This window comes from Artibeus jamaicensis, unplaced genomic scaffold (assembly GCF_021234435.1).
Source record: "Artibeus jamaicensis isolate MK-2021 breed Jamaican fruit bat unplaced genomic scaffold, CSHL_Jam_final scaffold_612, whole genome shotgun sequence".
Classification (NCBI taxonomy): Eukaryota; Metazoa; Chordata; class Mammalia; order Chiroptera; family Phyllostomidae; genus Artibeus; species Artibeus jamaicensis.
Window position 1 is genome coordinate 3719505 of NW_026522049.1, and position 21736 is coordinate 3741240.

General features: G+C 50.0%; 1 protein-coding gene across 1 annotated transcript in view; it reads right to left on the minus strand.

Annotated features, from left to right (window-relative positions):
• The window catches only part of TICRR (TOPBP1 interacting checkpoint and replication regulator), a 31739-nt gene extending 11291 nt beyond the window's left edge, over positions 1-20448 (minus strand). Inside the window, exons 1-12 of the mRNA XM_037145032.2 lie at positions 19485-20448; positions 14526-14805; positions 13322-13560; positions 11164-11398; positions 9916-10045; positions 5950-6089; positions 4944-5159; positions 2248-2399; positions 1400-1500; positions 1014-1107; positions 849-928; positions 439-678 (exon numbers count right to left, since the gene is read on the minus strand). Coding sequence (XP_037000927.2) covers positions 439-678; positions 849-928; positions 1014-1107; positions 1400-1500; positions 2248-2399; positions 4944-5159; positions 5950-6089; positions 9916-10045; positions 11164-11398; positions 13322-13560; positions 14526-14805; positions 19485-20147 — 2570 coding nt within the window. The 5' untranslated portion in view covers positions 20148-20448. The remainder of the gene's footprint in view (positions 1-438; positions 679-848; positions 929-1013; positions 1108-1399; positions 1501-2247; positions 2400-4943; positions 5160-5949; positions 6090-9915; positions 10046-11163; positions 11399-13321; positions 13561-14525; positions 14806-19484) is intronic.
• Between the last annotated feature and the right edge of the window lie 1288 nt (positions 20449-21736).

The window sequence follows — 21736 nt, forward strand, 5'->3', positions numbered from 1 at the left end:
CTGGGTTGCAGGCCAGGACCCCCAGTGGGGGCCACATGAGAGTCGACCACACACTGATGTTTCTCTCCCTTTCTCCCTCCCTGCTTCTCTCTCTCTCTAAAAGTAAATAAATAAAATTGGAGGGAAAAAAAAGCAAGCTGAAACCCAGAGCTTGTCTTGCGGAAGGCTCCTAGTCCCTAGAGAGCCTGTGATGGTCAAGAGGGGCACTGTGGCCTACGTGACAAAGACACCGTGTGTGCCCTGGTGGCAGTGTCACAGGCTGCTGACACCTTTGGTAACCTCAGGGGACGTGCAGTAGAAACCCCGAGGACGGGCGTCTGCGACTCAGACGGGAGGGCAGCCGGGAAGTCAACAGCCACGAACAGAGACAGCTGGGCGGCGGCGCCCACGCACCCTCGTCCGCACTGGCACGGCCCCTGCCGTTCCTCGAGCTCCTACCTCCTCTTCTTCGCCGACCGCGTGCGAAGCTCCTCCAGCTGGTGGGATTCGTTGCCGCCCGACGCTGACCTGGGAGCACCTGACGGAAGAGGCACAGAAAGAAGCGGCGACTGGCTGTCCTGCGTCGTGGAGTCGTCGCTGAGGAAGCCTGTCGGAAGGACGTCGGCCAGCTTCTGAGGGACGACGAAGCCCAGGCTGTCGCAGAGTCTGCCGAGCGTCTCGGGGATGCAGGCGGCGTACCTGCGGGGAGGTCGGTTCTAAGGGGACGGTCCGCCACCACGGCCCTGTCGCCGTCCCTGTCCTCGCCCAGCGTGGGGAGTGGGCCTCACGGTCCCCCGACTGTGCAGCGCTACCACAGGAAGTTCCTGGGAAAACAGCTTCGAAGTTAAGGCGGTGGTCATCCAACTTACAAGCTCAGAATTTCTTCCAGAAACTTGGCCAGGTACGCCGAATCCTCAGTTAAACACACCGTGCGCAGCAAGTCTGTCACCTGAGGGAGAGGTGAGAAAATGACCACGTGCATCTCTGCAGGGAGCAGCACGGCACCGGCCCGCAGCACCAGGCGACGCACTTGCCTCGTCCACCACCTGCTCCACGGCGTCCACGCGGTCGGGCACCGACGGGCACTGGCGACACAGCTCCAGACGCAGGAGCACCTGAAGCTGGCACCTGGAAAGACAGACAGACAGACGGATGGGCCACAGCTCGGAATGCCACTCGGCTGAAGGCCCCTTCCTGAATCGTACATCTACGTAAAAAAAAACAACAGCAACAAAAAGAACCATTGCGTCTCCTCAGTAAGGACAAGGTTATGGGTACACTGAGGACGAACTGCACGTTGGTTCGTGAAGAACCTGCGACAAAACCCATCAAGCACCCTGCCATCTATTCCAAATGGACACAAGTGCACTGTAGAGTTTTGTTTTGGAGTAATGGTTTAAAAAAAGGAAAAGCTACTTACTCTCTGACTCTGTCTTCTTTACCCAGGCTCTTCCCTATATTCTGTCTGAGACTTTTGCTGGCTTTTAAGAGGGTGCTTTTCACCCGGTCCCGGCAGTCCATCTGAAAACACAGAAGCGTGACACAGAAGCATGTCATGTTCCTCGTCATTACTTCCACTCTCCCCACGGCCGACGGAGGCCCCGGGCAGGGCAGTGTCTTCCCTTCCCCCCTTCTTTCATTTGAATGAAAAATAGTGAAATGAATATTCTTTTCAATCTTTCAGACGAACATGGTTAAAACCAAAGGAAACACTCGGGCATGGACAGAGTGGGCCTGGGACCCGAACTCTGTTGCAGGGAGGGAAGACTCCATGCAGCACTGACGGACCCGCCTGAGTACGCAAACGACTCCGCTCGCTCAGGAGGAGCTGGGCCCCCCTCGCCACGGACAGAGCGACAGCGTGGACCGCGCAGGGCTCCGCAACACTCCCTGTGCCTGAGGCTCAGGTGAGCAGCTGGTCAACAGTACGAACGCCTGGGTCCCAACACCCAGGGACCTGTTCCCGTGCATCTGGAGGACGGCGGACATCAGCTAGTAAACAGACGTCCTAGGTGACCGTGAAGTGTGCTCACCGGCTTATTCGTGCAGCTCAGAGGACAGAACTTTCAGGAGCGGGAAAGTGTGTGATTACCCGACCTAACACGTCTCCTCGATTTCTGCCTTACAAGTTCGCCAGGTCCACTTCGAAGACCTGGAATTCCACCCCCTTCTGTCCTCACTGAACCGGGTGCCGCACGGTGAACGCACGGACCACGCCCAGCACAAGGCAACGACTACATCTTTGGCACCTGTTGTCGGGCTCCTCACCTCTAAGTCCCGGCTGCCTCTGGCCTTCAGGAAAGCCTTCACAGTTGAGATCATGTTCTGAGCACACGAATGCAACATGGCTCCTCCTGTAGCCACAGTCTTTTGGTAATTTTCATGCAGGTAAGACTGCAGCTCCTCTTCAGTTTTAAAATCTGTGGTGGCGGGTAGGGTGAAATCAAGGACTTCCGGTCAAGATGGCAGAGTGGGTAAAGGCCAGGCTTGCCTCGTCCCACGACCACACCAACATCACAACTATATTACAGAACACACTGGGAACCCCCTGAAGACTAGCGGAACCGGAGTCCTGCAACGAAGGGTACAGGCAGACATGCTGACACCGACGGGAGGGGTGGACGCGTGGACAGGCGGGTCCCGCACCGAGGGGTCTCTCTCGGCTGCAGAGTCCCCGTGAGGAGCGAGGGTCCCAGCCGAGCCAGGGGCATCAGTGCCGGGGAGAAAAGCCCACACAGTGTCTGGCTGTGAAAATCAGCAGATTGCGTTGAGAAAGACAAAGCGCTGCTGTAGACCAAGGTGTTCCCTTAAAGGGCAGGAGCAGAAACCACCTGCTCACAAATTCACTCACTCTGCTGATAATAAATGATGAAGACCAGAGCAGAAAAAAACAAAATAGAATCCTAAAAAAGACACAAAAGATCAATAAAACCAAGCGCTCGTTCTTTGAGTAGAGAAACAAGAACGATAAGGCTTTAGCTGGACTCATCGAGAAAAAAAGAGGAGTTCCAAATAAATAAAACCAGAAATACAAGAGAAGTGACAAGTGACACCACAGAAGTACAAAGGGTTATAAGGAAATGCTACAAACACTTACATGCCAACAAACTGGACAAGCTGGAAGAAATGGGACATTCCTAGAAACACACAATTGCTGAAAGCTGATGGAGCAGGCTGGTAACTACTAACGACATGGAATCAATAACCAAAACTCCCAACAGACAAGCCACGGACCAGGTGCTTCACAGGCAAATCTCACCAAATTCAAAGAAGAATTAACACCTGTCCCTCCTAAACTATTCCCCAAAATTGGAGACGAGGGAAGGCTCTCAAACTCACTTTATGAGGCCAGCATTATTCTGATTCCAAAACTAGACAAAAGCACTATAAAAAAAGAGAAAATTATAGGTCAATATCCCTGATGAAAACAGACGTAAAAATCTTCAACAAAATACTAGGAAGTCCAATTCTGCAATACATTAAATGGGTCACACTCCATGATCGAGTGGGATTTGTTCGTGGGACGCAAGGTTGGTAAAAAACATTGGACAAAATCCAGCTCCAATTTATGGAGGGGAAAAAACCTAACCTAACAACAACAAAAACCCTCAACAAAGTGGGAACAGAGGGAACACACCAATATAACCAAGCCCATCTGCACCAACCACAGCTACCACCACGCTCGACTGTGAGAAGCTGAACGTTGTTTCTTTAAGACCAGGAACGAGACACACATGTCCACGTCACCACTTCCGTTCAACACTGTACGAAAAGTCCTGGCCACAGTGTTCAGACAAGAAATAAAACACAACAAACTGGAAAAGTAGAAACTCTCACTAGTTGCAGATGACCTAATACTATGTAGAAAGAACCCTAAAAAGTCCAGCAAGAAACTATTAGAGCTGATAAATGCAGTGAAGTAGCAGGATACAAAATTAATATTCAGAAAGTGGTTGCATTTTTATACACCAATAATGCTATTAGACATAGAAATTAAGAAAACAATTTCCCTTACAATTGCATCATAACATAATACCTAGGAATAAATTTAACTAAGGAGGTAAAAGACCTGCCCTCCGAAAATTATAAGACAGTGACAAAGACACTGGAGACATACAAATAAATGGAAGCATATACTTTGCTCAGGGACTGAAAGAATAGCATCATTGAACTGTCGGTACTAACCAATGCAGTCGACAGAATCAAGGTAATCCCTAGCAAAATACCAACAGCATTTCCCACAAAACTATAACAAATAGTCCTAAAACTTATATGGGACTGCAAAAGACCCCCAATAGCCAGAGAGTCTTGAGAAAGAACAAGGCTGGTGGCACCACGCCACCCGATGCCACACCACACGCTGAAAGGCCCCCAGGACCTCGCCCGCTTCCTCACCCCTGTCTCCCTCCCTTTCCACACAAACGCAGAGAACGGCTTTAACCGCTCGCCCTGCGGCCCAGCCACAGCCCTCCTCTGCCACTCTGCCAGGCTCCCCCCCACACACACACACCGCCACTGTGCTCCTTCACTGGCCCCTTGGAAGCCTCCTGAGCGTGTTCGGCCAAGACTGACCTTCCCTTTCTCGCCTCCTATTATGTCTTTACTAACCAAATGAGCAAGTATTTTCTGTAACGGATCTTAGCTCTTATGGATTAGCTGCATCAGTTCATTATATTATAAACATGTGTGTGTGTATTATATATATATATATATATATATATATATATACACACACATACACATCCATATATATCTGTCAATATACACCTGCTCACTACTGTTCTTTGTGGCTGGGCCATAAATCTAAGGGCATTATCCTGTTACTGTGTTCCCCACAGCACACGTGTGGGCCCGGAACAGACTAACTGTTCGCTGGCTGGGGAAGTGATGGGAACATCTAAGCACAGGGGTGTGGGGGAGCACATAGGGACCGGGACACCGAGTGCCGTGGCAGCGAGCAGCACCTTTCACTCTGGAGCTCCGTGCTCTTGCCCTGCTCTCTGGTTTAGCCGCCACTCTCCCGCCGGCTGTCTTCTGGGACCCCTTCTCCCCAGCGGCTTCTGGACTGGCGTCCGGATGCAACTTCTGAGCCTTGACATTCAGCCTGGCCACATTCAGCATCTTTAGGGAACGGCACATGGTCTTCATCTTCTGCCTCACTGGGGTGCGAGGGCCACCCCCTGCCAGTGTATGGTGGGAAGAAATGGAAAATGGTTTCTATCCCCGGCAGAACCAAGCACTGCTTGTTACAAAAAATAAAAAATCTGCCCCACCAAAACACTACTTTAATTCTGCACCAAGAGCTACTTTTCCCACTTCATGATGCAATAACTTTTCTTGGAAGCTTAGGCTAAAGAACAAATCATGTCATGATGTACACACCAGTATTATTTATAATGAGAAAAATAACAACCTGGATGTTCAACAACATAGGATTCTGTCAGTTTTGTTAAGCAATGAGGTGGAATAGTAACTGAAAAGGCAAGGTAGCAGATGAAATCAGTAAGTGGCACACATAGTTGTAGTTAAAGTTCTGCTAAAACTAAAAATGAATATTGTTTGTCTTGACCAGTGTGGCTCGGTGGATTAGGCATCATCTCACAAAGCAAAAGGTCGCCTGTTCGATTCCCAGTCAGAGCACATGTCTGGGTTGCAGACAAGGTCCCTGGTTGGGGGTGCGCGTGAGGCAGCTGATGGATGTTTCTCTCCCTCTCTGCCCCTCTCTCTATAAGTCAATAAAGTCTTTAAATAAAATATAAATAAAAGTAAAAATGACTTATTCATTAAGAAGGTAGAATTGTGGCTGATTTTTAAATCGCTATTTTACGAATGTAATTATTTTCTAATTTGAAATAGAGGAACTTGTCCCCGTTTATTCGGTTACCATTTCAACCTCATTTTAGGGAATGGCGGCCTTCTAAACATACAGTGTCACGGAAGACCACGCAGAACCCCCCTCCTCATGCGTACGTTTCCTCCTGCGGTCCTCCCGGCCCGGCGCCGCCGACTCCTCGCGAGCCTTCCGCAGGTAGAGCTCCGACAGGCGCCGTGTGAGCTCACTCTCCGTCTGGGAGGGCTCCTCCTTGCTAGACGGCGCGGCCTGCAGTAAGCTGTGAACACAAGGTGTCGAGTAAAAAGCTGGAGTCTGATCTCCCTAGATGCCTTACAGAGCAAACGACAGTGACTTCTGATAAGCTAATCAAAATGTGTCCCCACAAGATGCCTTCAAAAATGTATTTTCTAGGACTTCCGCCAAGATGGAGGCATAGGTGGATGTGCCGTGCCTTCTCACACAACCAAGTTTAGAGACAACTAAATATTAGCAACAGAAAACACAGCCAGAACACGGAAAATTGAACTTTTCGGAAGTCCGTTAACAACAAATTCTTCAGCCTGACCGGTAAGGGGCGAAACCAGCGGCTGGTGAGGGGTTGCACAGGAGGACTCGGTAAGACGGACTCAGGTGTGGAATCCAGACGCGCAGAATCCAGGCGCAGGGTTGGACCTAGTGAGCGACCCAGCGAGCCACTAGGCGAGCGACCGCGGGGGAGACAGCGGGGGAGCGGTGCTGTGTGTTGACTGTGGTCGCGCATTTGTGCGCGGGCGGACAGGCGAGGGAGTGAGCGGTTGGACCAGGGCCCGGTGGGTCCCCGCGGCAAGTGGCAGTGGAGGGCGCCGCCATTTCCCCGCTCTGACCCCACCTCCACATACAGTGTCATAACCCAGCGACTCTGAGTGGCCCGGCCCAGGTGAACCACCTAAGACGCTAATCCTCACCCAGCTGTGAGAAACAGCAGACGGGGCCGGGGCCGCCATTTTGCCGCTCTGACCACGCCCCCACATACAGCGTCACAACCCAGCGACCTGGGAGTCCAAGGCACCGCTTCTCACACTTAAAGGGCCAGAACAGACCAAAAATGTCACAAGATCTCAAAGCCCCACAGCCCATAGATCTAAGCGATGAAGAAATAGCAAAACTCTCAGACGCACAGTTTAAAACACTGGTCATCAGGATCCTCACAGAACTGGTTGATTATACCGACAAATTAGACAAATATATGAAGGCGAAACTAATTGAAATGAATGGAATTGCACAGGGCACCAATAGCAATGAAAAGGAAACGGGGACTCAAATCAATGGAGTGGACCAGAAGAAAGCAAATAATGGCCAACCAGAAAAGAGTCAGGAAGCAAGAATTCAAAAAAATGAGGAGAGTCTTAGGAACCTCCAGGACATCTTTAAACGCTCCAACATCCAAATTATAGGGGTACCAGAAGGGGGAAAGGAACAGCCACCAGTGGAAAACTTATTTGAACAAATAATAAAGGAGAATTTCCCCAATCTGGCAAAGGAAATAGACTTCCAGGAAATCCAGGAAGCTCAGAGAGTCCCAAAGAAGTTGGACCCAAGAAGGAACACACCAAGGCACATCATCATTACATTAGCCAAAATTAAAATGAAGGAGAGAATCCTAGAAGCAGCAAGAGCTAAGGGGACAGTCACCTACAAAGGAGTCCCCATCAGACTGTCAGCAGATTTCTCAAAAGAGACCTTACAGGCAAGAAGGGGCTGCAAAGAGGTATTCTAAGTCATGAAATCCAAAGACCTACAACCAAGATTGCTCTATCCAGCAAAACTTTCATTTAGAATGGAAGGACAGATAAGGTGCTTCTCAGATAAGATCAAATTCAAGGAGTTCATCATCACCAAGCCCTTATTATATGAAATGTTAAAGGGACTTACCTAAGAAAAAGAAGTTTAAAAAACATGAACAGTGAAAGGACAACAAACTCAGTTATTAACAACCACACCTAAAACGAAAGCAAACTAAAAGGACAGCTAGATCAGGAGTGGAACCATAGAAATGAAGATCTCAAGGAGGGTTAGCAACAGGGGAGTGGGAGTAGGAGAAGGGGGGAGAAGGTACAGAAAATAAGTAGCATAGACAGTAGATGGAAAATAGATGGGGGGGCAAGAATAGCATGGGAAATATAGAATCTAAAGGACTTGAGACACATGGTCATAAACTAAAGGGGGGGTAACGGTGGGGATGGGGGGGTAGGGTGGAGGGGAATGAAGGGGGGGAATAGAACAACTGTAACAGCATAATCAATAAAAAAATTAAAATAAAAAAATGTATTTTCTCAGGTACCTGTTCACGGAACCATTCATCGTTACGCACAGCATTGACTTTCATTAATCAGACCTGCAAGTCCTAGGGGGCGTGTCTGATTACGGGACCACTGCACTCCTGGCCCCCATCCCGTCCCACGGGCCTACCTGAAGACCCTTCCACCCAGCCGCACCTTCACACCGGAGCTTGTGGGAAGCTTTCCTCTCTTGGCGAGAGCGCACCTGTTTTGTTCTGAGCCCCTTCACGCTGTGCCCAGTCCACGAATCAGAGGGCTCATCATGACCAAGATGTCAGCTCTTCCCAAAGTGACCTACAGACTCCATGCAGGCCATCGAAAACCCTAGCAGCCTGCTTGGTGGAAATTAACAGGTTGAATCTAAAACTTACATCGAAATGCAAAAAAATCTAGGACAGCCAAACAAATTCTGGGGTGGGGGTGGTGAAGCTGCGAGGACGTAGAGCACCTGACGCCAGGACCCATGAAGACAAAGGGCGCCCTGGCTGGAGTAGCTCGGTGGATTGAGCGCGGGCCTGTGAACCAAACAACTGAGGTTTGATTCCCAGTCAGGGCACATGTCTGGGTTGCAGGCCAGTTCCCAGCAGGGGACGTAGGAGAGGCAACCATACATTGATATTTCTCTCCTTCTCTCCTTTCCTTTCCCCTCTAAAGATAAATAAATAAACTCTTTAAAGAAAAAAAAGACAAAGGGGTGTTCTGGGAACTTCTGGGCCAGACCAGGCCCAGAGGCAGGCCTGCGTGGTGACGGTCACCTGATCCCCACAAAGGCGCCACAGCAAGACAATGAGAATGAGAGAGAGAGAGAGAGAGAGAGAGAGAGAACGTCTTTAACTGCCTGAGCACCCTGCATTTCCGCCACATGGTGCACTGCTCACACTGCTCATTTCTGATCGCCCAATGTGCTTTTGCCCTCCAGCTAGGTAACACCATGTGGCTTCTCAGTCCTCTCTGGTTTCCGTGGGTTCTGTTGTTTGTTTCCTGTTTGATTCGTTGTTATTCTGTCTTTACTACTGCCTTCCTTCTTTGTTATTGGGTTTCCTCTCTTGTATCATTTTCTGTGTTGGACACTTAGCTAATTCATTTTTAACTTTCCTTCTTTAAAAGACAGTAAGTCTATAAATTTTCTTTCAAGTATAAATTTAGCTGCATTATACGAGTGTGCAATTTCCCACTTTTAGAGATGTAATACTAAATATTTTCTCACAACCATGACATGGGAGAACATTTTATTTTTGTAATTGTTTCCAAGTTCTGTTACCTGGTGAAATACACAGAACGTAAATGTATTTACGTGCATTCACAACGCTGCGTGGCCATCGCTCGTGATGGTCCTCTCCAGAACTCCCCTTGTCTCATAAAACCAGGATATACACCACTGAACAACACTCTCCTTTTGTAGTTTTAATTTACTTGTTTAACTTTGAAAATCATTTAATCAGTAGAAGTGGTTTCTAACACGATCCTACGGGTTTTAAATTTGCTTTTTCAGATTTTGTAAATTATAGTTGACATTCAGTATTATTTTATGTGTATCTCAGGGGTGCGGCATGGTGGGTGGACACTTATATAGTTTCTGGAGTCATAAGTCCAGTAACCTGGCACCACACAGTTACGTAATTCATTTTTCATATTATTGAACTACATTCATGAAATGTGGTCTGTTAAAGTGTGCATGCGCGCGCGCGTGCGCACACACACACACACACACACACACACACACACACACACACCCAGCTCCGGCCTCAGTTGTCAACACCCAGAGAAGAAAAGAACAGGCTTTACCAAAACGACTCCGTCAAGCTGGAACTGGCGCCACTCAGGTTGGAGCAGGGAAACCAGCGCTCGGTGACCGCCGGGGTCCAGGGCGCGGTGCGGCTGAGCTCCTGCTGGACCCACTCTGGACCGGGAGGCGCTGCAGGGCGAGCAGCAGAGATGGGGAAAGAGGCGTGAGAACCAAAGTGGCGGTCCCGCACTGGCCCCTGCCGGGGACCCACCGCCTCCTCCCCAAGGACATATGAAGGGGCATTAACTGCATTTCTTCAGCTGCACCAACTCCGGCAGGCCCGTGTGTCTACGAAAACCCGCTACTGAGCAGATGCTTGCTGCCGCATCTCAGACACAGCGAACGCACACCTGGCCCACGGCCTCTGTCAGGAACCCACGCTCCCTGCCACTTCCGTGAAGCCTGGGCCCAAATACTGCCTTTTCAACAAGGCTGCTTAAAACTACCCCCTTCTGGCCCTGGCAGGTGTGGCTCAGTGGATTAAGTACTAGCCTGAAAACCAAGGGATTGCTGGTTCGATTCCCAGTCAGGGCACATTTCTGGAGTGCAGGCTGGGTCGATAGTAGGTGGAGGTGCACGAGGCCACAATTCATGTTTCTGCCCCTCCTTTTCACCTTCCCTTCCCATCTAGAAATAAACCTTCATAGAATAAAATTGCAGCCCTCCAACTCCCCTTTACTGTGCTCCATTCCCTTTTCCCTGTTTATTATATAGCACTCACCACTTTCAAGTACACTGTGTAACTCCCTTATGCAGTTTATTGTCCCATCTCCCCGGACTGATGGCAAACCCCACAACAGCAGAGACCTTTGTCTATTCTGTTCACTGACGTATTCCCCACCTAGAACCATGCCTGACACATGGCAGGCACTCCCTAAATCTGTTCAGTAGGCAGAATATCACATTCATTTTATTTTTATCTACTAGCATAAATAACAATGCCGTGCACTGGAAGGCAGATGGAACCCCAAAGTTGTAGGTGCAGCCTTCATTAAATTTGCTGAAAACCAGGTTTCGTGCTACGCCTGTGGATTCAACCTGGTTTCACAGAGCCTTTGGTCTTCTCAAAAGGACTTCGGGATTTCTATAAGGAAACATGACTTACACTGGCTGAAGCACTACCGTTTGCTTTTACCTGTTTTATAACAGATATCAGGGCTCTACCAAGAGCATAGTGAGAAAAATCCTGATGCTGGAAGTGGCTGCGAACCACTGCCCCGGGTGCCAGTAGTCGGTTCAGAACTAACCGGAGGCGGCGGGGCCTTCCCGCAGGTTGCAAGCCCGGTTCACCACAACGTCCACCACACTGGGGAAGAGGGGCGCTGCATCCTGGGGGCTCTCTGCCACCACTGCCTGGAGAACGTGTCTTTGAAATCCAGCCTCCTCGGTGCGGAACACGGTGAGAACTGTAGCGCTGGCAGACAGCGGGGACATGACTCCAGTGACGGGCGGCCCGCCGTCCCCGGGGTCCACGGTGGCAACCTACACGAGAAGTTCTAGGTAGTTGAGAAGGTCGCTGATGTATGCGTAAAGAAAGTCACTCAGTAAGAGAAACAGCAGCCTCTCCCAACGATTATTCATATAAAAAGCTAGAGTAGAGACGGGCTTAAGGGTGTCAACGCTGGAACTGAATTTACAGATCACGTAATCCTAACTCCTCAATGAACAAACCCGGGAAAGCCCGGGGCCACGGGGAGTGTGTACTGAGCATGCGCTCTGCGCTCGCTGTAACTCACCGCGCCCCCAGCCACTCTGAGGCAAACACGGTTCCTGCCCCATTTTATTGGAGGCCTGAGGCCGAGAAATAAGTAACCAGTTCGAGGTCGCCCAGTTAGCCAGGGGCAGAAGCCACGTGTGCATGAATCCCAAACCCGTGCTTAATCACGAGACAGTACGGCCGCTGTGGGGTTAACCAGCTCGCACAGTGGGCAGAGAGGCGAGACCTGACCCCGATCCCGCCGCACGACACCCCTCCCGGTGCTCTTCCATCTGTCAGGGCAGAGAAGCCTTAGAACCTCTGCTCAGGGACCGCCCAGCTCATCTCCAGAATTTCTCACACTGCGGTCTAGGAGAGAGAAGCCTTCTGGGGTCACAAAGCCAGAAGACAAAATAAGGCAAGGGATTTGTTGGCAGTTTAAAAATAGCCATCACCTTTCAGCAAGAAGGAAAAAAGAGTCGTGGACACAGACAAGAGTGTGGTGATTGCTAGGGGGCGGGGAGTGGAAGGGGACTAAATGGTAATGGGGAAAAATACAGTAAAGATTAAACAAAAATAACCATCACCCTTAAATCAAGCCTGGGTAGGTATTCCTTTTTAGAAGCCACTTCTAAGTTTGTGTAACTATTGGACACTATTATATCTAATTTTACAGTGTAGGGCTTTTAAAAAATGAAATGTATTTTGTACATAAAAGTGATAGGTACGGTGCTCGCTTCGGCAGCACATACACTAAAAAGTGATAGGTATGTATCAAGTCCCCCCCTGTCCGTGGGAGATGCATTCCGAGCCCTGCAGTGGGTGCCTGAAACTACACAGCACTGCATGCTACACACACACACACACACACACACACGCACGCACGCAACGTTTTTTCCTGTGTATGCAGGCCTGTGATACAGTTTACTTCGTAAATTAGACACAGTAAGAGATTAACAGGCAACAATACAGCAGCACAATTGTAACAATACACTAACAAAAGTTACGGGGAATGTGGTTTATCGCTCTCAACACCTCGTCCTGCACCGTCCGCACCCGTCCACTTGAAGGGAGCACCTCCGGCCTCGCTGTGGCCTCTCTGACGTGTGAGCTCCACTAGCCTTGCGCCCTGCGGCCGTGGTTAAGTAAAGCGAGGGCCACCTGAACGCAGGCGCTGTGACACTGAGACGGCTGCTAACCTAGTGGGCCAGGGGTGTAGGCGGCATAGAGACGCTGGACAAAGGGACGGCCCACGTCCCAGGCAGGACGGCACAAGAGCTCATCACAGGACCCAGAACAGCTGCAATTTAAAACTTATTTCTGGAATGTTCCATTTACTATTTCAGACTGCATTTGACCGTGGAAAGTGCAAACGCGGATAATGAGGGTGGGGGAGGAGGAGCGACTGTCCCCCCACTTTGCCACCCTAACACGATCTCGGCGTTTGGCCCGCAGCCCTTAACCTTGCGTGAGTCTAATGTCACTTGGCGGGACGCCAGGCACTCGGACGTCCACAGGCTGTCTCTTCACTGACGAGCACCGTCGTGGTGCTGTGGGGTGGGCGACACCACCTACACACGTCTGTTCTGCTGAGACTGCATCACATGCCTGTGTCCATGTGCCTGGGGTCCCATGATAGACACTCGCGTTTCCCTCTACAGTGTGATCTCAGGCAAGAACGACTGAGCACGTGCGTGGACGAGACCTACCAGATGTAACTCTTCGGCAGTCAGCCTGTCCACCAGCTGCTGAAATAGCGCCCTTTGGGTTGATGGGTGCTGCTCCGGACTCCGGAGCATCCAGCTGTCACTGCCCACGGTGCTGCTCATCGGCGGGGACCACCGGGCGGCCGTGCCTTTTAGGAAAATCTGGACTGGTTTCTGAAAACGTCTCTGGTGCATGGCCAAGGGCTCCAGGACGACCGCCCATGCCTCTTGAATCTCTTTGCCTGTGAGAAATGAAGAAGATCTAATGTAATCAACAGCATTATAATGTAATAAATGGTTACTAATCACAGATTTAACAGTGAGAAGAATAAAAAATTAGATAGTCAGCTGAGGGACTATTATTGCTACTTAGTTCACACTCAGCCCTCACCCCGTTGCCAACAGCAAGTTCATGGAGCCCAACAGGAAAAGCTGTACGTGAACAGCATTACAGGGGCAAGGCCTGGCGTCAGGCCATCTTAGTAACCATGACTTAGAAATAAATATGCAAGCAGGACTCACTACTTACAAACAAGAAGATGTCACTTCTGAAATCCACAAAACACAGTGCACAGCATATCTTATGAGGCGATTGCATTCTAAAGATGAAATTGCTTAAACAAAAATTTCCTTGACCTGCCCATAATGTATACCATGGTTTAGTGTTCATCTTTCTATACAATGCCATTTCCGTGTGAACACACGGCGATTCAGAAATGAGCTCACCAAGCAGTGAACAAAGCACATGGAGGAGGGTCCCGCACGCTGGCTCTTCCTGGTCACAAGCGCCACTCTCAACTTGTTTTTTTTGTTTTGTTTTTTACTAATTTCTTATCAGTCATGGTCTCCCCGTGGTCTAAGTTCATAGTCTCTTCTATGAGGCAAGGGAATCTTACCGCCCGTCTGCTTGGGCACTTGAACAATACTGTCTTTCTTTGCTGAGAGGCCCTTTGAAAGCACTCACTTATTCTTTCTACCCGGGGGCTGGTGGGCAGTAGAACAATTAAATTGTTCTCAGGTGGACGTGCTGCGCCAGAGCTCCGTGCTGTCCCGCGCGCCCTCGATTCTGCTGACACCTAATCACAAGCCCTTGTTGAGGGGCTGGGCTGCCTGAAATCCTAAAGAAGTTGAGAGCGTGGGCCCGCCTTGAAGAAACGGATAGACAGTAACTGAGACCGGAACCCCCGAAAAATCATTATCTGCTTACCCTCAACAGGGAGAAACAACGTTCCTTCTGTCCGTGGAAATGAGGCTCCGTACTCAGGAGAGTTGTAGAGCAAACAGTTTAAAGTGGAATCGGTCGGCAGGGTGGAAATCCACGAGGAGAGGCCGGGTTCCCTCGGCAGCTGCGTTTCACCACCAGGCGGAGACTCCCCAGCTTTCACACCGTCCTGGCTCCACAGGTACGAAGGCAAGATGGCGCCCCCCACCTGGTGGAGCAGTTCGCATACCGCCCAGTACCCGAGGTGGTCCGGGGACTCCCGCAACTGAAATACAATGACATAGGACCTCAAGTTACTCTAAACGAGACATTCAAAATGAAGCTAAGGGAATCCAGGAGAAAGTAAAGTTGATTTCTGCACTACAGGATCAAAGGACACAATCAGTGTGTGTGTTGAACTCAACACAGCTAATGGCCAGCACCCTATTATTGTGCAGCCCAAGAATAGAATTACTACACAACACACCTTCAGGAAAGCGTCCATTTAGGAAAAATGCCACTTCAATTCTATTTCCCATCAAAAAACAGAAGGGAGATTTCTGGCCAAGATGGAGGCTTAGGGAGGCACACTGTGCCTCCTCCAACCACCAAAAGAAGGACAACTATTTAAAACCAAAAAACAACCAGAGCTGACAGAAAATCGAACTGTATGGAAGTCCAACAACCAAGGAGTTAAAGACACATTCATCCAGACTGGTAGGTGGGGCGGAGACTGGCAGCCAGAGTAGAGAAGATCCATGGCAAGGCGGCGGCTGGTGACCGGCGGTCCCACATTCCCATGCGGATAAACCAGGTGAAACTGGGGAACAGGACGGACCACACAACCCAGGGCCCCAAACAAGGAAATAAAGCCTCAAACTACTGATTGAAAACATCTGTGGGGGTTAAAGAGCCTTATCTAAGAAAAAGATAAAAAAAAATGTACAGTAAAATGACAGTAAACTCACAATTATTAACAACCACACTTAAAATAAAATATAAACAAAAACAAACTAAGCAAACAACTACAACAGGAACAGAAACACAGAAATGGAGATCACATGGGGGTTAGCAACAGGGGAGTGGGAGGAGAAGGGGGGAAAAGGTACAAAGAATAAGTAGCACAGATGGTAGGTAGAAAATAGACACGGGGAGGGAAAGAATAGTATGGGAAAGGTAGAAGCTAAAGAACTTGTAAATATGAGACATGGACATGAACTAAAGGGAGGGAATGTGGGTGGGAGGGGGTGTGCAGGGAGTGAAGGGGGAAAGTGGGACAACTGTAACAGCATAATCAATAAAATATATATTTTAAATTTAAAAATAAAAATAAAAGCAGCAGAAGGAATGCAAATCACCAGGAGCTACACCACAGAATGTTAAGAGTCGGAAGGAATACGAAACCATGACGCACTTATAAAACAACCCTGTCCCCCACAGCAACGGTCAGGTATCCTGGGAGCCAGGCAGGTACACCTCACCCTCCCACGGCACTGGGCGGGGCCCAAGCAGGCCCTCTCCATCCTGTCTGCACCGAAGCTCTCATCACCTCTTTTTTTTTAAAAAATTTAATTATTGTTCAAGTACAGTTTTCTTTTACTCCCATCCCATCCCAAACCCCCCAGTGCTTCCCACCTCAGTCCCATTCCCCCCTCCCCCCCGCCTTGGTTTTTGTCCATGTGTCCTTTATACTTGTTCCTGTGAATCCTTCCCCTCTCCCCTCTGGTCCCTGTCAGCCTGCTTGTAGCCCTGAAGCCTTTGCCCAGCCTCACCCTTTGGCAGATTGGCTGGAAGAAGTGCTCAGGTGTCAGCAGCACGCTGCTTCTCCAAACGCTTCCCAGGGCTGCCCGTCACCTGCACGGCGCGGTCGTCCCAGCACAGCCACAGAACCCTCCGCACAGAGCCCTGATCCTTCCCAAACGCACTCTTCCCCACGTTCGACCCTAGCTTCCGCGCACACTGGATCATTTGCGGTTTCCTCAACACACCGCATTTCGTAGTGCTTCCACGTTTCCACTGATTCTGTTGCCTGTCCCTTCCCCTTCCTGGTTTACCAGCTGGAGGGTAATCACAGCACAGACTTTCATCCAGCTCAGACCCCGCTTTCTCTGTAAAAGCCGTGCCTTACTCCTTCACATTCAACTCTTACTGAGCAACCTTTAGGGCCCGTGACCCAGCAAGGCATATTCTATCTTGGAGAATCCCATAGTTGGGGCGGAGGGTGAGTAAAGGAGCAATAAGGTGGAATATGTAACTCAGCAGCACAGGATAACAACAGTCAGGAACCACGGGAACACGGAGGAGGAACATCGACCCTAGAAAACGATCGGCAGCTGGGTTCCTACTCCACAGGTGCTCATGACTGGAGACCCTAAGTTGCTAGGTCATCGTCAAACTTTCTGTTTTATTATAGTCATGTTCAGAGGGGGCTAAGAGTGCCCAAGGTCAAAGCAAGACAATGAAATATCAGTTTGAGAACCCAGGGCTAGGACTATTTTGGATAGTGCTTTTAAAGTGAGGGCTGTGCCCTGACCGCTCTGGCTCAGTGCTTTGGGCACAAAGCGAAAGGTCGCTGGTTCCCTACGCAGTCAGGGCACGTGCTGGGTTGTGGGTTCAGTTCCTGGTTAGGGCGGGTACAAGAGGCAACCGACCCATGTTTCTATCTCACACAGATATTTTTCTCCTTCTTTTTGTCCCTCCCTTTCCACCTCTCTAAAAACAAATAAATAAAAGCTTTTTTTTTCTCTTTAGATTTCACTTATTTTCAGAGAGAGTGGAAAGAAGGGAGAAAGACTAGGAGAGAAACATCAACATGTGACAGAAACATCAACATGTGAGAGAAACCTATGGACCTGGCCTGCAACTCAGGCACGTGCCTTGACTGGGAATCAAACCAGTGACCTTCGGCTTGCAGGCCAGCACTTAATCCACCGAGCCGCAGCAGCCAGGGCAAATAAATAAAATCTTTTCAAAAAAAGAACGAGAGGCTTGTGACCCATTGATGGTCCTAGATGGATCCTTTGATCAATGAACTGCGTGATTCATAATCAGCATTAAAAAAAGAAAAAAAGAAAAGAAAATATCAGAGCACAATAGAAAATATCACATGCAGTGCAGATAAATGAGGCATCGTGGAACGGTGGGCTCAGTGGTGCACGCCAGTGTGGAAAATGCCGTGAGATCAGTCAGTCAGTCAGCACGTGCCGTTCCCAGGCCTGCCTTCCCTGCTGCCAGGGAGAATAGAAAAGCAAGGTCAGATGCCATGGGTCCTAGTTTCTGCCAGAGGGAAACAAAAAATTCGTTGAAATTGTTTCAGCCAGAGAATCAGCAAACAGAAAACCTACAAGCAATATATGGAGTATGGTTAAATTTTTCATTTTTATGCATATGGTAGGGTAACAGCCATTGCCTAGTGGTAGTTTCAAATTTGGGATTTTTAAGTATCCCACACAGAAGCTGCAAGAGAGCAGGACCACACCCGTTCGGCTCACTAGCTCACTCGGCAGACACATGAGAAATAGGCACTGAATACATCAGAAGCATAAAGTCAGAAGCATACGGTGGTCCCTGTGCCTTTGCCAGAGTTCTTTGAGCTTGGCCACTCCCACCACACCCCCACCCTCTGTGAATCTGAGCTTCCAGACTGAGTCCTGCCAGGCAGACCCTGCATTTTCTCTCCTTCCCTCTCCTCCCTGGGTGGTGAGGCTCCCTACTGCCTCCACAGTGTGGCTGGCCAGAGGCTCTTGAAGGAGAAAGGGCAGATCATCACAAAAAAAATAAACAGCAAAGTTTAAGATTACCTGACACCTGACAGGTGTTTTCCTGGGGGCAACAACCTAACAGATGTGAGAAGCCTCAGAAAAGACCCACCGTGTCCCACGGTGGCATATCAGAACTGGAGGAGATCTTTAAAAAAATTCTGTCCCCTACAGCCAAGACTGCCCTTCATTTGAATGGAAGGGCAGATAAAGAGCTTCCCAGACAAGGAAAAAACTAAAGAAGTTCATCATCACCACCTCATATATGAAATGTTAAAGGGACTTATTTAAGAAAAAGATCAAAACTACAAACAATAAAATGGCAAAAAATACCTATTTATCAACAACTGAATCTAAAAAGCAAACTCAGCAGATGAGAAGAACAGAGACAGAATCATGGATACAGAGGGCGTTTGGATGGTTGCCAGATGGGAGGGGGATGAAGAAGTACAAACAGGTAGTTACAGAAAAGCCACGGGGCTGTCAAGCACAGTAAAAGAAAGGGAGCAGCCAAGGAACTTACACTCGTGACCCATGGACATGAATTGCCTGAGGGAGTCGGGGGTGTGGGTGGAGGAGGGGAAAGAGGGAAAAATCAGGACACCTGTAATAGCATAAGCAATAAAATATAATTAAAACACAAAAGGTTAGAGGGAAAAAAAGATCGTGTCCACCTATTGTAATACAATTCCGAAAAGAAAGCGAGAAAGGAGGTCCCCGTTTTCCTAGTCTGGCCCATGGCTGGGCACCCAGATATTTCAGCCCACACCTGGACCAGCCGCACACACGGATGACCCCCGCCCCTGTGCCGACCAGGACTCTGAAAGGGCGCCGCAGGAAAGGAGAACAGCCCACAGATCCTGCCCTAAATCCCTTAGGACTGGGTTCAGCCACTCCCGGTCCCCGGGGATCCGCCCGCCTTTATTCCCTCCCCTCCTCTTCCCCCTAACCACGTTACCGTCGCACTTCTCCCCACTGTGCTCCAAGGGCCCTCCCTACGTTTGCCCCCGTAGCTCGTTCCCTGAGCCCCCTTCTTCTACTTTATGCAATAGTTTGAGTCTTGGCACTGAAATTCTCAGCGGAAACAAGGTGCCGAGTTCGCGCCGCCAGCGCTTTGACTTAGTAGGTACCGAGGGCCTGCCTACCTACCTGTGTCATGGTCGAGTCCGGTTCACCAAGAGACCACCGCGCGCTGCATCTGACTTACCTGCGACCTCTCGGTGGTGTCCACCCAGTACAAGGTGATTTTTCGGGCGATCATGCCTTCCTGGACCCTCTTGGGCAGCAGCTTCTCCATCAGCTGCCTGGCGGCAGGCAGTGGGCCCTGCGCCTGAGCCTCGCAGCCGGACACGAACTGCAGCAGCTCCCTCTGAGAGTGCGGACAGGGGGCCAGCAGGAAGACCGCGTTCCCAAAGCCCCCGAGCGCGGTCCCGGCCTCCCTGGCCTCGCTCTCCACGTCCAGCAGCCGCCTGCCGCTGCTGCGCAGCACCGGCTTGGCGGGCGACGTGATCTCGGGCCGGTCCCACTGGTAGTCCAGCAGCGTCTCCATCAGGGCGCCGTGCGTGTGGGCGGCCCTGGGCGCCGGGCCGGGCAGGTGGGCGCCGGGGGCGCCATCCCCGAGCCGGGCCTCCAGCTCCTCCTCAAAGTCCTCCCAGGAGCGGGCCCCCAGCTCGCGGAAGTCAGACACGCGGGAGGGCCGGCTCCGCGCCCCCAGAGAGTCAAAGAACCGGAAGGCCCAGCGGACCCTGGCCAGCCCGAATCGGCAGCTGAGGTAGATGAGGAGGCGCAGGGCGGCCCGCCGCGCCAGGTTCTGGTCGGCGGTGCCGCCCGCGGTATCCAGCAGCAGCATTACGTGCTGACAACAGGCCATGTCGGCCGCGCAGCCGCCGGACGGCCGGGGCTGTCCCCTGGAATCTTGCTTCAGGGATCCAGCGCCATTCACTTCTCCTCGGGATCCTGGTCTAAAAGCTCGCGCGCTCTCCAGGAAACAATACCATTGGCGGAGCCAGTTTACAAGTTCGGCTCTTATTGGTCCCTCCCTTTACGTAATTTACGTGAGCGACCGTCTTCCTCGGCTCTGATTGGAAGGGCGTGGGGCAAAACCTCAGCTTGATTGGTGGAGGGCGTGTCTGTAGGCGGGGCTCCGTGTTCCGGGAAACTTTTAACATTGATTGGCCTAAGCCTTCGTTTTAAAATTTAAAGAGGAGGTGCTAGGGCGGTGTCTGAAAGTTTCCCTTCTGGGAAGATGTGCGTTTGGGCGAAAATGCGCAGGTGTGAAACGCACACCTCTGGGGCAGCGATCCCCAACCTCCAGGCCGCAGACCACCAGTACGGGTCTGGGTCTATCAGGATCCCCAGGCACAGCAGGATGTGAGCTTGAATGTAATGCGTTTGAATCATCCTGAAACCATACCCCCTCAAGTGGAAACGTTGTCTTCCACAAAGCCGGTCCTTGGTGCCAAAAAGCTTGGCGACCCGCTCTAGATGTTTACAATGTCCTTGAAAATAGCACCGGGAAGGAGTTTGAGATGGTTTGAATCCAACTGGGTTGAAGCCACCCTAGACTGTCTACGGAGTAGAATCTACTGCAAAGACTTTAATTTTCTGTAATGTAAGTGACGTTATTAAAAATTAAAAGTTGCCCTGTCTGGTGTAGCTCAGTGGATTGAGCGCGGGCCTGCGAACCAGACAACTGCGGTTCTAGTCCCAATCAGAGCACATGCCTGGGTTGCAGGCTACTTCCCAGCAGGGGATGCACAAGAGACAATCATACATTGACATTTCTCTCCCTCTCTCCTTCCCTTCCCCTCTAAAGATAAATAAGAATCTTTTAAAAAAATGAAAAGTTCACTCCCTTTGCCCCAGTAACTTATATTTGAAGAAGGTAACCAGCTCCAAATAAAAGAGGTATGGACATCATTGTTTTTTAATTTGAGAAAAATTGGAAACAACTCTAACGGGAATGATTGAGGTATGGTACTCAAGGGGAAGGAACGTCGGGTAGCTTTTTAAAATAATGTTATATGTAATGTTAGATTAAATAAAAAAAGACTGCAAACTGCACACACTTTCTCCAAATTTCTATCCATACGTATTTCTAAACTGTTAAGCTAATACTGTGCATGAAACTTGTCTACAGTGCATGTTTCTGGGTGGTGAGATTATGGTGATTTTAAAATTTTTTTATAGTGATCTGGGGCGGGGAGCAGATATTTTTTAATAAGTAAAAAGAATCCTCGATTGCAGAAAAGGTATTATTGGTTGTAACAGCAGAGAGGAACTTAAACTCTCTTGCAAAACCTGACTGCCTTTCCTTCCAATACCGAGAGTCTCTGACCCAATGGCTTGGAAAAAGACCGTCAAATCCACGTGGTCTCTGCACGTGGTCCCAATCACACCCTCCTGCCTGGGCATCCCGGGCCACCCACATGCACAGCACCCAAAAGGTGCTGTGTCAAC